Below are 18,257 nucleotides of genomic sequence, written 5' to 3' on the forward strand. Positions count from 1 at the left end.
ATTTCATCTGCATCGAATGCGGCATTATATAGTGGCAGAAAATTGAACCCGCAATCCCGTTCTCCGCAATAGAGTGCCAAAGTTAGCGAGTCAACGCTGTGCGTTTTCCGAAATATTTCTTGAGCTTTGACCAGAATGTCCCCGACATGGCCGGTTCCTCGGACGTAGTCGTTCGGAACTGTATCTTTGCTAGTCACTCTGTTTATCCACATTATAGTTTACGTTTTCCACGCGTTGACTTTTTCTTTTATTGTTGGAACTGTTTCTTATAAGTCCGTGTTCCAGCACGAATTACACAGCAGACAGATGACAGACGCAAATAAATTATTTTCAAACAGCTCCAATTCCCCAGGCAATATTTCAAGAGATAGCACAGACATTCTTACGACACACATCGTTGTAACTAACAAGAGCTTGATGACTCTTGGTTACGTGCATTCTCTTACCATTGTAAGCAAGAGCACTAGACAAAACGTTTTGTGGGAATACTCAAAATGATATGCATGCAGCCAAGGTTTTGTGCAAAGCAGACCCCTCCACTTCATACTGCCCACCTTTCCGGCGCATTCCGGTGGAAGTAACAACGGCAAATCCCAACGGAGATTCACAAATTTGCGCAATTCTTATATAATCACTGCGACGCCGACCGGCGGAACTGTATTGGCAAGAGAAGAATAAAATAAAAGAAAAGAAACGCGCCACGAGGAAGTGAGCCTTTCCGGCGCGCGAAGACGACGCATGCGACATGCGGCGCGCGCGACAAAAAACTGACGCCGTTGTTTCTCCGCGGCGACTGAGTCACCGCCATGGCTTCGAGACGGCTCCTCGTTCTCGGAGTACTCGCATCTGTTGTCCTGCTGCAACACGTGTCTCATGGTAAGTAAGTATTCGGTGTCAATTTGCCTTCGTTGACACACTGTGGCTCTATACATGGTTTGCTGTGCGCATTCCGATACAAACGCGCACGCACTGTGTGGATCTTGCAGTTTGAAACAAAAACAAAAAAACTACATTTTGGCGCGAAGGATGTCATCAGCAAGTGGCACTGAGCACGCATCTTAAGACAATATTGTGTAATTTTTGCGCACTTACTCGTTTTAGATGAACACCGTCCAGATTGTTTTTTTTTTTTTTTTTGCTAAGAAATTGAAACGGCAAAATGAAATAAATGTCCCGGATTTGTATCATTTTCGAAAGTTCAGTTCGGAAAACTGAGAATAGTCACTGACTGAACGAGAAGGGGGATAGCAGCATAAGACAAATCAGACGTCAGGCAATTGGTTGCGACTCAGTTAGGTGAGGTGACGTTTTCGAGGTCAAGGCTAAGTGGGGAGCACACCAATGCCTACCCATATATCTCTGCGCTTTCGCATTTCGTGCGCATTTGGTGCGGCAGGTCAAAGAGCATCACAGCCTTTGGTGTACTGAACTATACTGAACTGGTCGGTACTTGTACAATGCTTGTCGACACATATTTGTGCAGCACTCACTCAGTTCAATGTTCGTTAATGATATATACAATACGGGGGCGCACCACCAGGAGCATTGCATTCTCTGTCGAAAGCGATAAAGCTTTAAAATTACTTCTTGAAGGGTAGGGTCTGTCGCAAGCCCTGTTGCAACGCACCTGCAGCATGTCTAGTGCTCCGAAGCTTACACGAGTTAGATTCACTGTCCCCTCTCACTACCCGGGGATTTAGTGCAACAAAAGTTGCACTACAAATGCCATTTAGCGGCACCTCCAATTTTATCTGGAGGCCCTAAAGGACCCAAATAAAGTTCTTCATCCATCCATCCATCCATCCATCCATCCAAGGACAGCATGCCATGTTTATTAAGTACCTTCAACAATCATAAATGTGCGTCTGCTTATTCTCAAAAGACGTAAACATAAAAAACTATACCTTTGCTTAGGGCACATAAAAGTTTTAAGCAGTATAAGAAACTGCAAGGTGTTAGGTAAAATATGCTACGGCCGAGGATTGAGTATTGAAGGAGAAGCTAGATCACTGTCCTGGTTGTGTATCATCGAAGAATTGCAGATTCCCCGCCAAAGGGCGCAGATGCGAATGCTTCTTAGAGTAGAGCTGAGTAAGTATAGGCTTTGATCATCTTCTTTCATTTATGCGACGATGTTTTTGGAGGCGTCCCGTCGTGCAGTTGCCGAGGTAGTTCAGTGGTTTCCCATGACAGCTAAGCGTATTGAGTTCAGTGTATGCTGATCGAGTTTCACGAAAGCTTAAACTGGAAACGCATTGTGTGAGTGTAAAACCTCCAAACGTCAAGATCTTAGGCGAGCAAAGGTGAAACGAAGTGTCCTGTCAGGAACAAAACAAAGGCGCCGTTGCTCTGTCGGAAGAAATTCGAATCGTGTTGTTTGGGGCGTTTTGACGCTAGCGTTGAAGTGCTCGTCGCTGCACGCCATTCACTTGCGGGTTTCGCTCGTCGGTGCAATACACTCTCGGCGGAGGCCCAGAAACCTCGCCGGCTGTGATGAATGAAGTAGCGTTCTCTCTAGACCTTTCAAAACGTTGTTATAATATGTTGTGCAATGTGGCTCAGTGTAAATCATCCCAGTGTATTTGCACAGCCAGTGACAGAAGTTCGCAGAGTATCAATAAACATCAATTTTCACGTGTCTACGTGTGCTAAGCATGATTGTAATAGAAATGTTCACTCTTTTGTTCGCATGTGGGAGCGCCATTATGCACCTTTCACTTTCGGGCGCTTGGACCAGGCGACTATAAGTGACTTCCGCTTAGTTCCAGCGGACACTCAGTTGGTGTGCAAATATTCTACTGCTTTGCCTTGCCACTTAACTGCTTTTAAAATGACTTTTATTTTTCTTTGCTACCAGAACCAGGCGCCATTGTCATCTATAAAGAACAACATCCTAACAAAATGGCTATAACAATTGATATTACAGATTCCTCATAGGAATACATCTCATTCCGTATAACATCTTTGACTATACCTCTCTTTTTGACTTAGCTGGAATCGTCCAGTTCACAAAACTGCTGAAACGTGCTTCTATATTTCCCATCATGTGTGAATTCCTTTAGCCACTACTCTCTTAGCGCGCTGGATCCTTCATGCACTGAAGAACACAGGTACTTTAATTGAGTTGTTCGCATGGAATTTGTGTCGTTCAATTTTTAAGATAATAATGGGCTACTTGCGCTCTTCTGCGTCCTATGATTGCCAAGCCACTTTCCCAGAAACATTTTTTCCGCTGCTTCAACTTCCTTCCAGGCCTTGGTTTTGACTTCACGCAGCGAAGAATATAATCTGCATTGGTATCTGTAAATACTCGGTTAGAAAATTGACACAAACATTAGGTCTGAGCTTAATTCCGGTCCGTCGCTGATCCTTACTGTCGCTTGAGAATTCTCACTTTCACCGAGGCAGCTGCTAAGCTTTGTCCTTGCTTCCTTGGTCCTTGATCAACCGAACATAGGCTGAGGATCTGTTTTAGCAGCATTCTTACCCTACCGTTAACGCCGACGCGATTTTCGAGCAGCCACCGCAAGCAAAGTAAGGCGAAGCGGACCAATCGGAGAAGCCGGCCCCGCCCTCTTCAAACGGTTATCTATTATCACTGTGCTGTCTCGGCCCCATCGAAACCCTCTCCACTAAAGCGTGCTCCTCACCTCTTGTCAGCCAATTAGACAACAAACACTTCTCAGTGCAGGCAATGTTATTCGTTTTGAAAGTGAACAAAGGTGACCTCCTATAAACGAGGAGAATGTTTGATTGGGTTGTTCAAACAACGCTGCGGGTCACCGCCCGATGCTTGCGTCGGTGGTTACGTAAATTTGACGTTATGAGATTGGAATAAAAACAGTTCGGGAATAGCTTTACGTTATAGCGCCCCTGTACTCTCGATGATATTCACTTTCCGTCTGGTTCTGGTGCTTTTCCGCTCTTTAGCATCCCCAGTTCTACCGCACCGTTTTCCCTCATAATTAAGCTTTGTTCTGCATTAGGCAACTTATCATCGCGATGTGTTAGTACATTTTCGACATTCATATATTTTAGAAACATTTTTTTTTCAACGCCATTGTACCTCCTACGAGTTTCTCAAGATCGTTCCTCGAATTCTCTCGATCAGCTTGATGTGAGCGGTGACCCCTGTTGCCTTCGTGTTTCATTTATACTAATACGTATTACATTCGCTTCGCTTCGCTTTTTCACAAATCCTCATGCATTTCTTCCTCGATTCTCAAGTGCACTTCTTCTGATTTTGTTCTCTTTCTTATAAACATTCAGCGCTGCAGACTTGCACGTCACACACATCATTCTATCTTTGTGAGCACAACTGCACTGCCACTCAATGTCCCACTACCAAGCTTCTTAGTTATTTCCGAGTCTTGTCATAGACATTTTCAGATACCACCGTTCCCACATTGCCCACTGCTTCTGCAGTTCGCTCCCGTCATTACGTCGGGGGCTCGTGGTTTGTTTGGATTGTGTGCAAGACGACTTCCTTGAATAGGTACTTTATTTCGACTTATCTTTCGACCGCTGCTTGAGCGACTTGGACGTCTTTCTTCTGCTAGGTTAGTATTCTCCTCTAGTATCTCTTAACCGTTTTCTTTTCTAAGCAGCCAGTGGCTTCTTAAATCGAAGCGCCATGACCAGTTGTCATGTTCTCTTAGGATCACCTTGCAATTCTTGACCTCCTTAAAAGGAAGCTTTAGCTCGGGTCATAGGCTATGCTCGGGTCCAACTCCGAAGCCGCCTATTCAAATACATGTAAAACGCAGAAACGCTTTTCTGGAATAACCCGCGGACTGACTTTAATGAAATGTGCTGCATTTTAGAGAGAAAGTTAAATTCCAGTGACTGTTGGAATCGGAATTTCGATTTGTGGCCGGATTTATTTTTAAATACATTTTCGCAAATTCGTAACTTTGAAAAAAAGATGGAAGCGCGAAGTTTACAAATTCGTAGCTCTGCACAAAGAACAAATATCGCAGTTCTGTAAACTGCGGTCACTAGATCATCCAAAGCGGAAAAATGTGATATTTAATTTATCGCTTACGTAAACTTTTCACATTGTTTACAGGAGTTTTGCAAAATCTCTACGCCCACATTACTCGTTTTTTTTTTTTTTGAGAGCCATGTGTAATATATCAATTTTGTTCGCTTTAGATGAACTATTAGGTGCAGTTCACAAAACTGCAATATCGTTTTTTACTGCCGAGTTGCATAGTTACCTGGGCAAAGTTTCGCTAGTCATTCTCTCGCGCTGGTACTACCTGTTCATATTTAGTAAACGGCATCCTTTATGTTCAGTACGTTTTGCAATACAAGGTCAAGTACAAGGTATTAACGACTCGAAAGAAGAATTGGCTTTGCGTTATCTGGAAGAAGATAAACGTTAGGAGTAGCATTCGCAAGGCTCTTCGTCCGCAGAAACAGTTTGCCTTTGACTGGTGCAGCGGAAATCCCCATTTTAGTGAATTGCTCCTGAATGTGAACTGCTACGTAAAATTTGGCTCACGGCTTTCAGTCTTCCCGTCGTTTCCTCCCCAACTTTCTCACTTCCTTCTCTTCGCGACTTCCAGCGCAGTTCGATGCCAACCTGACGTTGCAGAGCTCGTTCGGCCACCTGCGCAAGCGCTCCCGGTCGCTTCTGCGCTGCTGGAGCGAGGAACGCGATCCGGCGCACATCGTGTTCGAGCGGCCAGGTGGCCTTCCTCGTGCCTCGCAGCGGCTTCTGCAGGACTCCGAGGCTCACATCCTCATCCTGCCTGGCAGCGCCGGCCTGTCGCGCACCGGTCTCTTCTCGTGCCGCGTGGACGCCGGCGGCATACCGACTGCGGTGGCCACGCTCAAGTTGCCGCCCACCGCCGCCGCACAGGTGGAGCCACTGCAGGTGAGTGCGCTATGTGAGCGATGGACTGCAGCGGCTGTGGCTCTGAGTTTAATAAAGGATTCAATTCGCACAAAGTTCCCAAACGTTACGTATAAAACACTATAGTTCTCACTGTATACTCGATTATGTCTCGGTCGTAAAGAACCCAGAGAAAGAAAAAAAAAAATCTGATGTAGACCTGTTAGAAGAAAGCTGTACTCTTCATTTGTCGTCGCTAGAGTAGGTATTGATGCGAAAGCGTCGAATGGCCCATTGAGCGAGAAAGCCGGCGTCTGTCGTCTATGGAAGCGAAACGGCACCTACACTCGCATTGTCATTGGCTGCGACGCCACGTCACGAGCATGCCCCTCGACGGAGCAGAGTGGTCGAAAGGGACACCATCTGCAGTGCCTGCGCTCTTAACACCATCCTCGCTCTTGATCTCGGCGCGAGCGCTCTTTGTACACTTCGATAAACGTTCTCACAGCATCCACGCGCGAAGATTCATCGCGAAGTCAAAAAGTTCGATCCACCTTCTCAAACACAGGAGCCTCGTCACCATTTTTTTCGCTGGCTACTTGTCTTGGTCCGCGGAAGTCGATCCCACACGAAACCACCTTCATGAACGCACAAATGCTTGGTAGGATTCACATTTTTATAGACCTGACCTTACACGGTGATTTGGTGCGGTTCTAGCTGTGGAACCCTGTTGAAGAGTCAACAATAGTGCTGCCATTTTGGAGTAGCTTTAAAATGTTCCTACTTGCCCAAATTCTACAAAATAAACTGTCCAGCCTGGTATAAGGGGCATGCAAACGTCACTCGGACGTAGCCCACTTTTGCGGTTTCAAGATTAGTTGTGACATACCATCAGCGCGCTCAGTGACGAAGGAAAATTTTGATGTTCAGCTGAGGCCAAAAAAAAAAATGTGGAAAAGATGCTGCGAAATGCGTTCACTTATCCCTGCCTGGGTCATATCTGGTCTTGAGTTCTTACTATGGCGGCTATACTTAAGCTGCGGCCGTGATATATCAGCTAGAGGCTGAACTGCCAAACCACTGCATTGCGGACTACTGGACAAATTCATGTACACTATTCCTGGAAAGTTAACACGTACTTTTAAATGTTAATGACTTTATGTCTGACAAAAGAATAAGAATTCATGAACGGCAGGCAGCCTTTAGAAACTCTGCAAAAGTGCATTTACCCACGTCATTTACTCACAGGCGACCCTGATCATGGGAAGGAAATGTACAGAAGAATAAAAATGGGTTGGACCGCGTACGGCAGGCATTACCAAATTATTACCGGGACTTCTTACCGCTATCGTTGAAAAAACAAAATGTGCGATCATTACATTCTACCGGTATACTAAAATACGGGCCAGAAGCTTGGAGGATAATAAAAACGCTTGAGAACAAATTAATAACCGCGCAGGGAGCGATGGAACAAAAAATCTTAGGCGTACCGTTAAGATACAGGAAGAGACAAGTGTGGATCAGAGAGCAAACGGGGATAGCCGATATCGACATCAGGAGGAAGAAATTGAGCTGGGCAGGCATGTAATGCGTAGGGCAGATAAAAGATGGGTCATTAGAGTTACAGAACGGGTGCAAATGGAAGGGAAGTGCAGTCGAGGACGGCAGAAAATTAGGTCGGGTGACCTAATTCGGAAATGTGGAGGCGCAACTCGGAATCAGCTAGTGCAAGACAGGGGTAATTGGAGGTCGTTGGGAGAGAATTTCGTCCGGCAGTGTACAAAACAAACTAGACTGTCGATGACTTTATGTGACTAAAGGCTCATGACATTAACAGTAATGTCCCTCATGCATTGACGGTTCCAAATTTTTGTAGTGTCGGAAAATTCGGCTGGTTTAGACAAAATCTTTTGGGTAGACAATACAAACACCTTGCACAGACTTCCAAAAAATAAAACGACAGCAAGAACATTCTGGACTCTCGTCGAAATGTTGAGATTGGAAGATTTATCTATCTTTCCGAAGCACAGTTATGTCAGGTATAGTTTTCATGATTAGCCTATAAATGTCACCTCTAAAACAGGAGTTCTAGCAAAAGCTGTCCTCCGTAACTTACATTCATATTCGCTGTGAAAGTGTATAGTTCACCGTTTGGGCGTCCTTCCGCAGCGGTCTCGATAATTCTTATTCTCTTAACTGCTGTTCCTGGCGGTGCTCTGTGGGACTAGGGCTACCCGTTCACTTGTCAGCGGAATGAGTGCTCTTAAAACGCGGATTACCACAGTTACCAAGCCAAAGCCTCCATGAGGTAAACCCTCCGCCACAATTGGTGCTGTCCTTTCATTTTCCGGTTAGTGCGGGAGCTAACGCGACGTCCGAGAAGAGATGCGCTAGCCAGTAATGTTCTTGGGATAAAAGTTTCAGTGACACTGTTGATGTAACGCTGCTGTGTAACCCTGTCGTAGAACGCTGTAGTGTAACGCTCAGCGAATGAGATTTACGCTCCAGTCAGCGAACTCTTCCGTCTTCGTCGTAATACCCTAAGTCAGAGTGTGGCGAGATGGGCTTGTTGGTTCATCTTGAATGGCACTGGTTGAGCACTTAGTAAAGAGGAGGACAAAAAAGGAGACACATGGACACATGGGTGCTAGTCACAACAATGAAGTTTAATTCCTTGACAGAGCCGAACTGACAGAGTCTCCTTTTTTGTCCTCGTCTTTACTAAGCGGTCAACTACTGCCATATAAGCCAGAGGGGCTAGCGGTGTTGTCGGAGCTTGCCAACTGCGCGTGTCTGCACGTGTGTGGCCGCAGGCATACGTTGTGGCGCACGTGGGCGAGACTGTGCACCTGAGCGTCACCAAGCGCATGCACCTCGCCGAGCCCCTGGTGTGGCGGCTGGAAGGAATGGATCTGCCAGAGTTCGCGGGCAGCGAGACGGTGACACTGGTGAACGTCGAGCAGGCAGACGCGGGAGTCTACGAGTGCCACTACCGCGGCCAGAGGGACGCCAGACTGCACGCCTGGATACGACTCGTCGTGGCCGGTAAGCCCCGCCGCGATGCATCCCGATCTCAGGGATCTTGTTTTTCTTCTCTTTTCTTTATTTTTAGTCTTTCACCTACGTGATTTCGGAGGACCGTCACTACGACTATACTGCTGGGCAGAATACGGAGCAGAAGAACCGTGACATAACGTGGCGATGTCGACAGCCTGTGTATTTCAATAGTAGAGGCGGACGAAGGCCGCTGCTATTCCTGATGGTAATAAACGGAAGTAAAAGCAAAAAAAAAAAAAAAAGATAATTCTCAATACCGTTTCATTTCATAAATTTTGTGTTAGTAAACCTTCGAAACAATGTCAGTAATTGGTTTCAGTTGTTGACAGTTTTCACTTCAGTCCATCACCACGATGTTGGTTGAGACCTCGTCACATTATATTTTGACGGTCGTTGTTGTTGTTGATGATGGCGTTGGTGGTGAATCCTGCGCCCGAGCATTTGAGTGACCCTTGACTGTCTCGTGGCAATATTTACCTGGCTCAGCTCGATAAATAGGCCGATTTTGACGTGTCCTTCTTCATTCTTCTTGCAGCAGGGCATTGTGAGGTTTCTATCAGGCCTTGTGCACGGATTCGAAATTTCATGCAAATTTACATGTGTATGCGTGCGTGTGTGTGCGCGCGCGCGCGCGCGCGTGTGTGTGTGTGTGTGTGTGTGTGTGTGTGTGTGTGTGTGGTGTGTGTGTGTGTGTGTGTGTGTGTGTGTGTGTGTGTGTGGTGTGGTGTGTGTGTGTGTGTGTGGTGTGTGCGTGTGCGTGTGCGGCTGTGTGTGTTGTGTGTGTGTGTGTGTGATTTTCTTATCTTTTTCTTAATATTTTTTCTCTCTCTCTCTCCTGTCGCATCCCTTTACCCCTGCCCCGGTACAGGGTAGCCAATCGCAGATAATCTCTGGTAACCTCCCTGTCTTCCCTTTACCTTTTCTTTTCTCTCTCTCATGCAGCCGCTTAATAATTGGAGGCGCGGGCTTCATAATCTTACTAAAGCATTCTCCTCGCGGCTGTGGCTCAGTGAATATGACGTTAGCCGTGGGTTCTACTCACGGCCCTGGTTGTCACCTTCTCATGGGTGCGGGACGCAAAAATTCTCATGTACCAAGCTTCAGTTACATGTTAAAGGGCCCAGATGGTAAAACCGATACGAAGCCCTCCACAGCGACTCCTCTCATAGCCCTCGCATAGGATTCGGGCGTATTCATTATCTGCTTTGAGATCACAAGCAATATGCCCAGTGTTTCTTTTTATTCCCAGTTTTTTTTCATGTTGAAAAATGGCTCGAATTACGTTCCACGCTCGTATTTGCCACGTTCATCTTTAAGGAAGGCTATAGCAGGCAATTTGGGCGCGCTTGTAAAGCTACGCAAACAAGCAAATTCCCACATTGGCGTTGAACCGCAGGTTGTCCCCGGGGCAAGTTCGGTCCCACCTGCCAAGAGGAGTGTCCCCCGTGTCGCAACGGCGGCATGTGCCACGACACCTACGGCGTGTGCGTCTGCCCTGCGGGATTCGCCGGACCCAACTGCGACACCCGTGAGTGGAGAACGCCCGCTTTGCGGCACGACCAGAGCGGAAAGATTCGGTCCGGAAAAACCAAAGCTTGGCGAAGTACAAATCGTAGCCGTATATACAGCGGTGGAATCGAAGCAGGGAATCATGGTGAGGCGTGTCAGACGGACCGTCCGAGATTTCCGTACGTTGAACTTGCTTTTGAAACGTTGCTTTTGACAAAGAGAACACGCACCTAAGAGAAATATCGACCAGTTCGTCTGAAAGATATCAGCCGTTGTTACCGCACAAGAAAAGAGGGATATATACGTCACCGGGCATTCTATAGCTGCCGTATTCTATAATTACCAAAAAATTACTAACTTTATGACACATGTAAAAGCTAAATTGAAGCCGAGGAGTAGTGAAATCAGGCATCCTTAGCAGAAATCCCTAAGGCTTCGTCCCCAAGATCTGCGAGAAAAATGCCTCGGCGTTCCAGTCAAGATCGTCCCAAACTGTGAGAGGCACGCTTTCTGGAAATCGTTAACTAAAACACCAATGTACTTCGTAGCACATTTTAAGGTCGCATATCTCGAAAGTGGTACTAGTCTTTGGATTTCTGCTCAGCAGACATGACTTCACTACTGCCTCTGCTTTAATTTCGCAATTGAAACAATTGCCTTAAAGTTCTCATTTAAAAGGGTATTAGAAAATTGGAGGTAATTAAAGAAAATTATCGGACGATTTTTTTCTTCCTGCTGATGTCCGCCCAGCCACGTAGCCTCTCTGCAAGAACGGCAGGGGCCTAGATATGAGAGTTTCTTTTAAAAGAAAGTGTTCCACATGAAGAGAAGCCCCTGGTATACAATGTTGATAACACGCACTCACAGAGGACACACAGCGAGCTCGGAATAAATTGAGACTGCAGCCACACCTATCAGCACTGCGGAAACTGGATTGCTGAAAGTGTTAATTAGACCATCAATGTATTTCATCACAGGTTTTGAGAACGCGTTTCTCGAAAACGGGGAAACGCACAGGATATCTAAAACTGAATTTTTACTCCATAACTGCTTAGCTTCAATTCCCCAATTGTGACACGAGTTCTAAAGTGATAAATTACGAAGTTAATCAGTGAGCTTTTGTTGGTCAGCTAACATCAGTCTGCAATTTGTATTTCAACTAGCGTCCGTCTCCAAGTGACTCAGCTTAAGATCCTAAATAAGTCTAATAATAAGCTTAAGATCCTTAATAAGTCTGTTTCTTTGAAAATAAATAAATAAAATACATAGAACGGAAAATAAGTGGGTGCAAAACATGTACAATGTATAATGTTCCCACTCCTGTTATAGCCCTATATTGGGCTGCAGTATATGTAAATAAATAAATAAATAAATAAATAAATAAATAAATAAATAAATAAATAAATAAATAAATAAATAAATAAATAAATAAATAAATAAATAAATAAATAAATAAATAAATAAATAAATAAATAAATAAATAAATGTTCACTTAGTAGGATATGCCTTTCTACCGGGCTGCATGAAAAGAAAAATACAATTTTCAGCTACCCCCAAAGGCTTACGTAATGCTTACGAAAGCCCCCGTGTTGTGTGTTACCCCCTCCATTCTACGTCAACAGCGTGTGGTCCCAACCGCGTGGGTTCCCAATGCGACCGCGTGTGCAGCCCGGTGAGCTCGCCGGACAGTGAGCGCCGGGGCTGCGGACTGCACGTCTTTTGCAAGCCGGACCCCATGAGCTGCTCCTGCGCGCCGGGATTCAAGGGACCACAATGCAACCAAGGTAAGAGCGCGTGCCACGCCTGAGATGACGTCATCTAACGCTGTTGTTGTACCCCAGCGAGCGTTGCTTTGCGAAAAATAAATAAGTTGAACAAACATGCATACAACGCCATGTGGTGTCGGGGGCATCGCAATGTGAATGTATGGGCTTTCAATCTTCCTAGTTCGGCGTCGAGTGCCTTGGCGCGCAAGCACGGAGGTTATTCAGGCCCTCCGCAGGCCGTTATAAAGACGTCCGAGCTAATTGGACCTCGCGAAAGCCCTGGTGGTGGGGCACTGTTTTTTTTTGTCTGTGTCGCGACATGTTCAGATTAGATAAATAGATTAATTAATTAATTAATTAATTAATTACGGCTTATTATGTCATTAGGCGGAATCCAAAAAATACTCTGAGTACCTCCAAGCGACGGCAAACAACAATAACTTGGTTCTGTCCAGCTACGTGGCATCTGCATATTTTAAAATCTTGGCGCATGATAGTTGGTACGCCCTGTATATACTTTGTTAGATGGCATGTGAAATGTGAAAACTGGTTTCCCAGTTATTTTGGGCACACATCATCTAAGAGAAACACCACTGTGTTCGCAGTCAGATGTAGACAGACATTCTGAATTTCAAGCTATAGTATCCAGGCTTCAGAAAAATTCGGATTTTCCAGAAGTTTTTCGCCCCGTAAGCCTTTGCGGCCGAAAGCAAAATTGCAACCATAACTTCCTTCGTCCTGTATTCACCTTCATTTCACTGATAGCCTTTCACTTTCAAGCGTCTTCCGCCGCCTAGCAGGTCATCAGCCGCAGAGGATATCCTACATCCTTCGTGGATTTAGTCAGCGCTATGTGTGTTTTTGTGCGTGCGCGTGCGTGTAATACATCTTACAAGAACAGGCTTCGGTGGATGCCATATATCCCTATTATTAATTGAAAGCCCGTATTGAAAAGCTCCAAATTAACTTGGACCACCGGGTGTCTAAAATTTGGACCACTTGCGCCTAAAGCACGCTGTACGAGTGTACAGCAGAACGCTGCCACTGCATCCGGCAGTCGAACGCGCAACCTAGAGCTTTGCAGCAAATAGTCATAGCCATTGAACAACCGCGGCAGATCGTAGTCTGCGATTCTATTTTGAGTCATCCGAAATACAGTCAGAAAATGTGTGGCTTGAGAATAAAAAAATAGCTTTCTAACTTAATGCGTATTAACGTGTTAAGCGTGTTTGTCCAAAGACTCTCAGATTATCAACAAAAAATGAGGAATTCCAGATAGAGATTAAGCTTTATAGCAGTGATGGATGTGAATTTGCGCGGTAAACATCACTACAATTATTACTTATATATATATATATATATATATATATATATATATATATATATATATATATATAGGTAATAACTTCCTAATTACTGGCATTAGGCGACGTGTTTTAATTGCAGCATCAAATTGAGAAACGCCCTAAATTTGCAACTATAGGACCCGTCGGCAAAAGCTCTGCACGACTATCAATAAAGTTGTCACCAAAGGAATTGCTATTCCAGGCTGTTGCCACAGCTTGCTGTATACAGGTTTGAGAGCTTTTATGAGTGTATCGTCATCACCTTTTTTTTTTTTCTCTGACCTCCCATCCGTACATGTTCCTCTCTTTTTTTTTTATCGCAATCCTCGTTCAACGTGCAGAGTGTGAGGCGGGCCACTACGGTGCCGACTGCCTCCAACGGTGCCACTGTGCGGTGGAGGGTGACTGCGACTCCATCACTGGAGAGTGCCCGAAAGGCTGCTCTGCTGGATGGACGGGGGAGTCGTGCCACATACAAGGTGAGTGCGCGGTGCACGGTGAAATAATTTACACACTTAAACGTGAATAAGGGCGTAAATCTGTCTATAACTCACCCGCTTACACTAAAGAAATGTAAAGGTATGAGGTATGAGTATGAGTAAAGTAAAGGTATGAGTTGTGTATGGCGGGGGGGGGGGGGGGGGGGGGGGGGCGGTGGAGTATGAGTAAGTAAAGGTGTGAGTTATAGACAAATTAACACCCTTATTCACTTGAAAGGGAGTAAAATATTTTACAGTGTGCACGCGAAAACACCTGTGAATGGCTTCGGGCAGAGACCAACGACGTGCTCTCTTGTCGCGTCGGCTGAAAACACTTGGCTATTCAAATGCTATGTATTTGACACGGACGGGCTTGTTTCATTGATCGACGGTTGTCCTGCGGTTGGTGATGGTCTGTCTTTAATTAGAGCAAGCGCACACAAGACCGGACACCGAAAAAAAAAAGAAGACGACACAACGCTGCAGCCGCACCTGAAGTTTGTTTGAAAGTGAACGCAATCTACTTCACAAATTTGGAACTAACCTTGTTTACTTCAGATCTACACGATTAATTTTGAAAGTAACACTGCCCCAATCAGTATAGAACTGCTTTTCCGGTTTGTACGCACGTCGTGGTAGCTGGTGCACGACGTGAAGAAATCATTGAAGCAAATACCAGTAAAAATGGTCCAGGGGGGAAACCGAGTAAGATAAAATAGAAGGAGCTAGTGCAAAAATAAATATCGAAGCGTATAAGAGATTGGAAGGCAATAACTTTTGAGCTCCCACATATGTATTGGCGGAGAATTCCTGCGGTTGCAGACACCTGTAAGACAAAATTCTCTTTGTGCGGGGGAGCTATTGCCGAGTGGGGAACAATGGCGACCTTTCTCTAAATGCAAGCGCATTGAAATGTTAGCTAGCGCTGAGCAGTTCGTCAGCACAGCATCGAGATGCACGCAGGTGACAGCCCGACGACGTCGACAAAGTCGGTACCGACGCAGAAGCCCAGCTGTCCACCGGGCTGGTTCGGAAAGGCATGCTCGCATCGCTGCCACTGTGCCGACGGCGAGGCCTGCGATCCGTCTTCGGGCGAGTGCCCGGGTTCCTGCCAGCCGGGATACTCAAGGCCCACCTGCGCTGGTGAGACGATCTCAGGACCGTCATCGGTGCTTTTAGCCACAACGGCTTATGGGTCAGATGGGTCACTTGTCTTTCCTACTCTGAACCTCAAAAGAGTGCGTGTCTTTAAAGAGAACATTTCTTTGCCTACTTTCCCGTGTTTGGCGTGGCTGCTGTCTGCTGATTAGTATCTGGACGGATATGTTTGTGAATATATATATATATATATATATATATATATATATATATATATATACCGGGCTTATATAACCGGCTTATATAACCCCTGTCATGGGTTATATAAAACAGGAAGACAGCGGTGGGGATTGGAGAGCAAACGGAAGTTGCCGATGTCCAGTTGCCTTTAAGAGGAAAAAATTGACTTCAGCAGGGCATATATTGCGCAGGACAGGTAACCGGTGCTTTATTAGAGCTACAGAATGGGTGCCTAGAGACGGGAAGCGCAGTCTATGGCAGAGAACTAAGTGGTACGATGAAATTAGAAAATTGCAGGCGTAGGATAGCGTCAGATGGCGCAAGACAGGGGTGATTGGAGTTCGCTGTGAAATTCCTTCATCCTGCAGCGGGCACATAAGAGAATGATAATTAAGTTGATGATGATGACAACGACGACAACGACGATGCTTATATGACAGTTAATGACGAACGGTGTAAACGGTGTACATTGGTTGAAAGATTTGTAAATCCGGCCCTTCGTCTACATTCAGCACTTCTGAGAACTTCAAAGAGCTTCTGAGAAGCATGTTTGATTCAAAAGGCTGTTTGTACGCGCGCCCAGAGTGCCTGTCCGGGATGTTCGGTGACAACTGCTCCCTGACGTGCCACTGCTGGAACGGTGACCAGAACTGCATGCCTGATGGACGCTGCCACGACGGATGCGCTGCCGGCTGGACAGGAGAGCGCTGCCAGCAAGGTATGCGTTCACTTCGCGCCAACGAATGCTAAATGATAGGAAATTAAGAGAATGAAGATATGGCGCTCTTGTGAAGCTTGATACCGCAAAGTTGAATGGGGCACGAAGATTACGCGCAGACGCCACTAACGCATTAAAGAGCACCAGGTTGACTAATTAAATTGACTTACTAGTTAATTACCCCAGCGCCAAAGCATGTTGCTACAACGTAACACATAATTTGTCAAAGCATTTAGATTAATTTTGTGTAATAGTAAGTAATGGTGCCGTTTTTCTCGCAGTCATGATGCTATTCTTAAGAAGCCGCATTGGTGAATCTCGGTTTTGTTCGTTCGTTCGTTCGTTCGTTCGTTCGTTCGTTCGTTCGTTCGTTCGTTCGTTCGTTCGTTCGCTCGCTCGCTCGCTCGCTCGCTCGTTCGTTCGTTCGTTCGTTCGTTCGTTCGTTCGTTCGTTCGTTCGTTCGTTCGTTCGTTCGTTCGTTCGTTCGCTCGCTCGCTCGCTCGCTCGCTCGTTCGTTCGTTCGTTCGTTCGTTCGTTCGTTCGTTCGTTCGTTCGTTCGTTCTGTCTGTCTGTCTGTCTGTCTGTCTGTCTGTCTGTCTGTCTGTCTGTCTGTCTGTCTGTCTGTCTGTCTGTCTGTCTGTCTGTCTGTCTGTCTGTCTGTCTGTCTGTTTGTTTTGTTTGTTTTGTTTTGTTTGTTTGTTTGTTTGTTTGTTTGTTTGTTTGTTTGTTTGTTTGTTTGTTTGTTTGTTTGTTTGTTTGTTTGTTTGTTTGTTTGTTTGTTTGTTTGTTTGTTTGTTTGTTTGTTTGTTTGTCATCGAGCGTAAACGTTTGCCTGGACTTCAGTGCGACGTCATGCTGTCCAGGGCGACGACGTCTTAATTGTCCAAGCTGTTATTTGCGTGGCATAAAACAGTATCTTATTTGAATGAGTGGATAGTAAGACTATTTTCTTTCTTTCGCCGTTTTACGTGTTTTTCTTTCGCAGCCTGCCCCACCAACACATTCGGGCCGGATTGCGCGTACGAGTGTCACTGTGCGGAGGACAGCAGTGCCTGCGATCCCGTGTCCGGAACCTGCAGCGCCTGTGAGCCCGGGTACCAGGGCCTCAGCTGTCAGGAGAGTGAGTCTGCCCGACCACGTCATGATTCATCGGAGCAAACTGGTTGCGGCAGCTGAGAAGAACCTTATTTAAGGACTTCATAGCTTCAATCAATCCATGACTTATGAGTCTTTATTTACTGAGCAAGCACCGTTAGTGTTGGCAAAGTTGTGGTCACTGAAAGCTACCCCTTAATGGCCTGGGTCCTTATCATGATTCAATTTTCGTTCAGTTTTACTTCAAGCGCCGTGTGAATAAATGTGTATTCTTTGGTGCTTTCAACGAGGTGAGTAGCCTGGGCATTAATAAGTGAGAAGCACTTCAGGTACTAAGTTATTCATCCCGTTTCCGTAATCCTTATGGGCGCCGTAGTCATAGCCACGACACTACAGCACTTCGTTGCTGGAAACCCACTCGCGATCTCCGAGGTCATGGTCTACTCATCACCCATGGATACAAAGATCAACAGTGCACAAATAAGGGAAGCATCAGTCCGGAGCCAATGTTTAGTCAAGGGGTTTTGCCTTCGTCATGGCGATTCGAGTCTCCAGTTTTCTCTGACCTCTCTGTCTGGCTCCGATATCGATGCGAAGTGTGCACACGGAATAGTGCTCTGAGAGCCTAGAACTGTCGTGTCTTTCCAGACTATGGTGTGTTTATTATTTCGTACATGCAGGAAGTTCTTTAGAGTGTATCGTAATTCAGATTCATCCATTCAGGTGACTTCGTATTTATAGAATGTAAATATACCCAAATGACTTGTAGAAAAAAAGAAGCCCGCCTTGTGATACGTAGATATTACTTAGAACGTGTGATATAGTTAAACTTGGAAAAGCGAGTTATGGTCAGGAGACAAGCAAATGAATGAGTACAACAAACATCGATTAACTGCCTTGCGTGTCTTTCTTATATATATATATTCTGGCATGGTTGTTCCCGACAGAGTGCAAGGCAGGCAAATACGGCGAGAACTGCTCGGAGAGCTGCTCGTGCCTGCACAGCGAAACCTGCCACCACATCAACGGCAGCTGCCAATGCACGGGGCACCACCGGGGTCACTCGTGCGACGAAAGTAAGTGGCACTGCATCACTGACACTATACAGTG

At 45.8% G+C, this 18,257-nt stretch overlaps 1 protein-coding gene across 1 annotated transcript in view; it reads left to right on the forward strand.

The window, feature by feature from the left end:
- The first annotated feature begins 762 nt into the window (after window positions 1-762).
- LOC119442085 (tenascin) overlaps window positions 763-18,257 on the forward strand; it is a 39,233-nt gene continuing 21,738 nt past the window's right edge. The window contains exons 1-10 of the mRNA XM_037706813.2: window positions 763-876; window positions 5,571-5,881; window positions 8,653-8,884; window positions 10,293-10,424; window positions 12,028-12,189; window positions 13,859-13,996; window positions 14,960-15,139; window positions 15,918-16,052; window positions 17,038-17,172; window positions 18,095-18,223. Of these exons, the coding sequence (XP_037562741.1) occupies window positions 807-876; window positions 5,571-5,881; window positions 8,653-8,884; window positions 10,293-10,424; window positions 12,028-12,189; window positions 13,859-13,996; window positions 14,960-15,139; window positions 15,918-16,052; window positions 17,038-17,172; window positions 18,095-18,223 (1,624 nt within the window). The 5' untranslated portion in view covers window positions 763-806. The remainder of the gene's footprint in view (window positions 877-5,570; window positions 5,882-8,652; window positions 8,885-10,292; window positions 10,425-12,027; window positions 12,190-13,858; window positions 13,997-14,959; window positions 15,140-15,917; window positions 16,053-17,037; window positions 17,173-18,094; window positions 18,224-18,257) is intronic.

The sequence above is a fragment of the Dermacentor silvarum genome, chromosome 2, assembly GCF_013339745.2.
Source record: "Dermacentor silvarum isolate Dsil-2018 chromosome 2, BIME_Dsil_1.4, whole genome shotgun sequence".
In the NCBI taxonomy this organism is placed as follows: Eukaryota; Metazoa; Arthropoda; class Arachnida; order Ixodida; family Ixodidae; genus Dermacentor; species Dermacentor silvarum.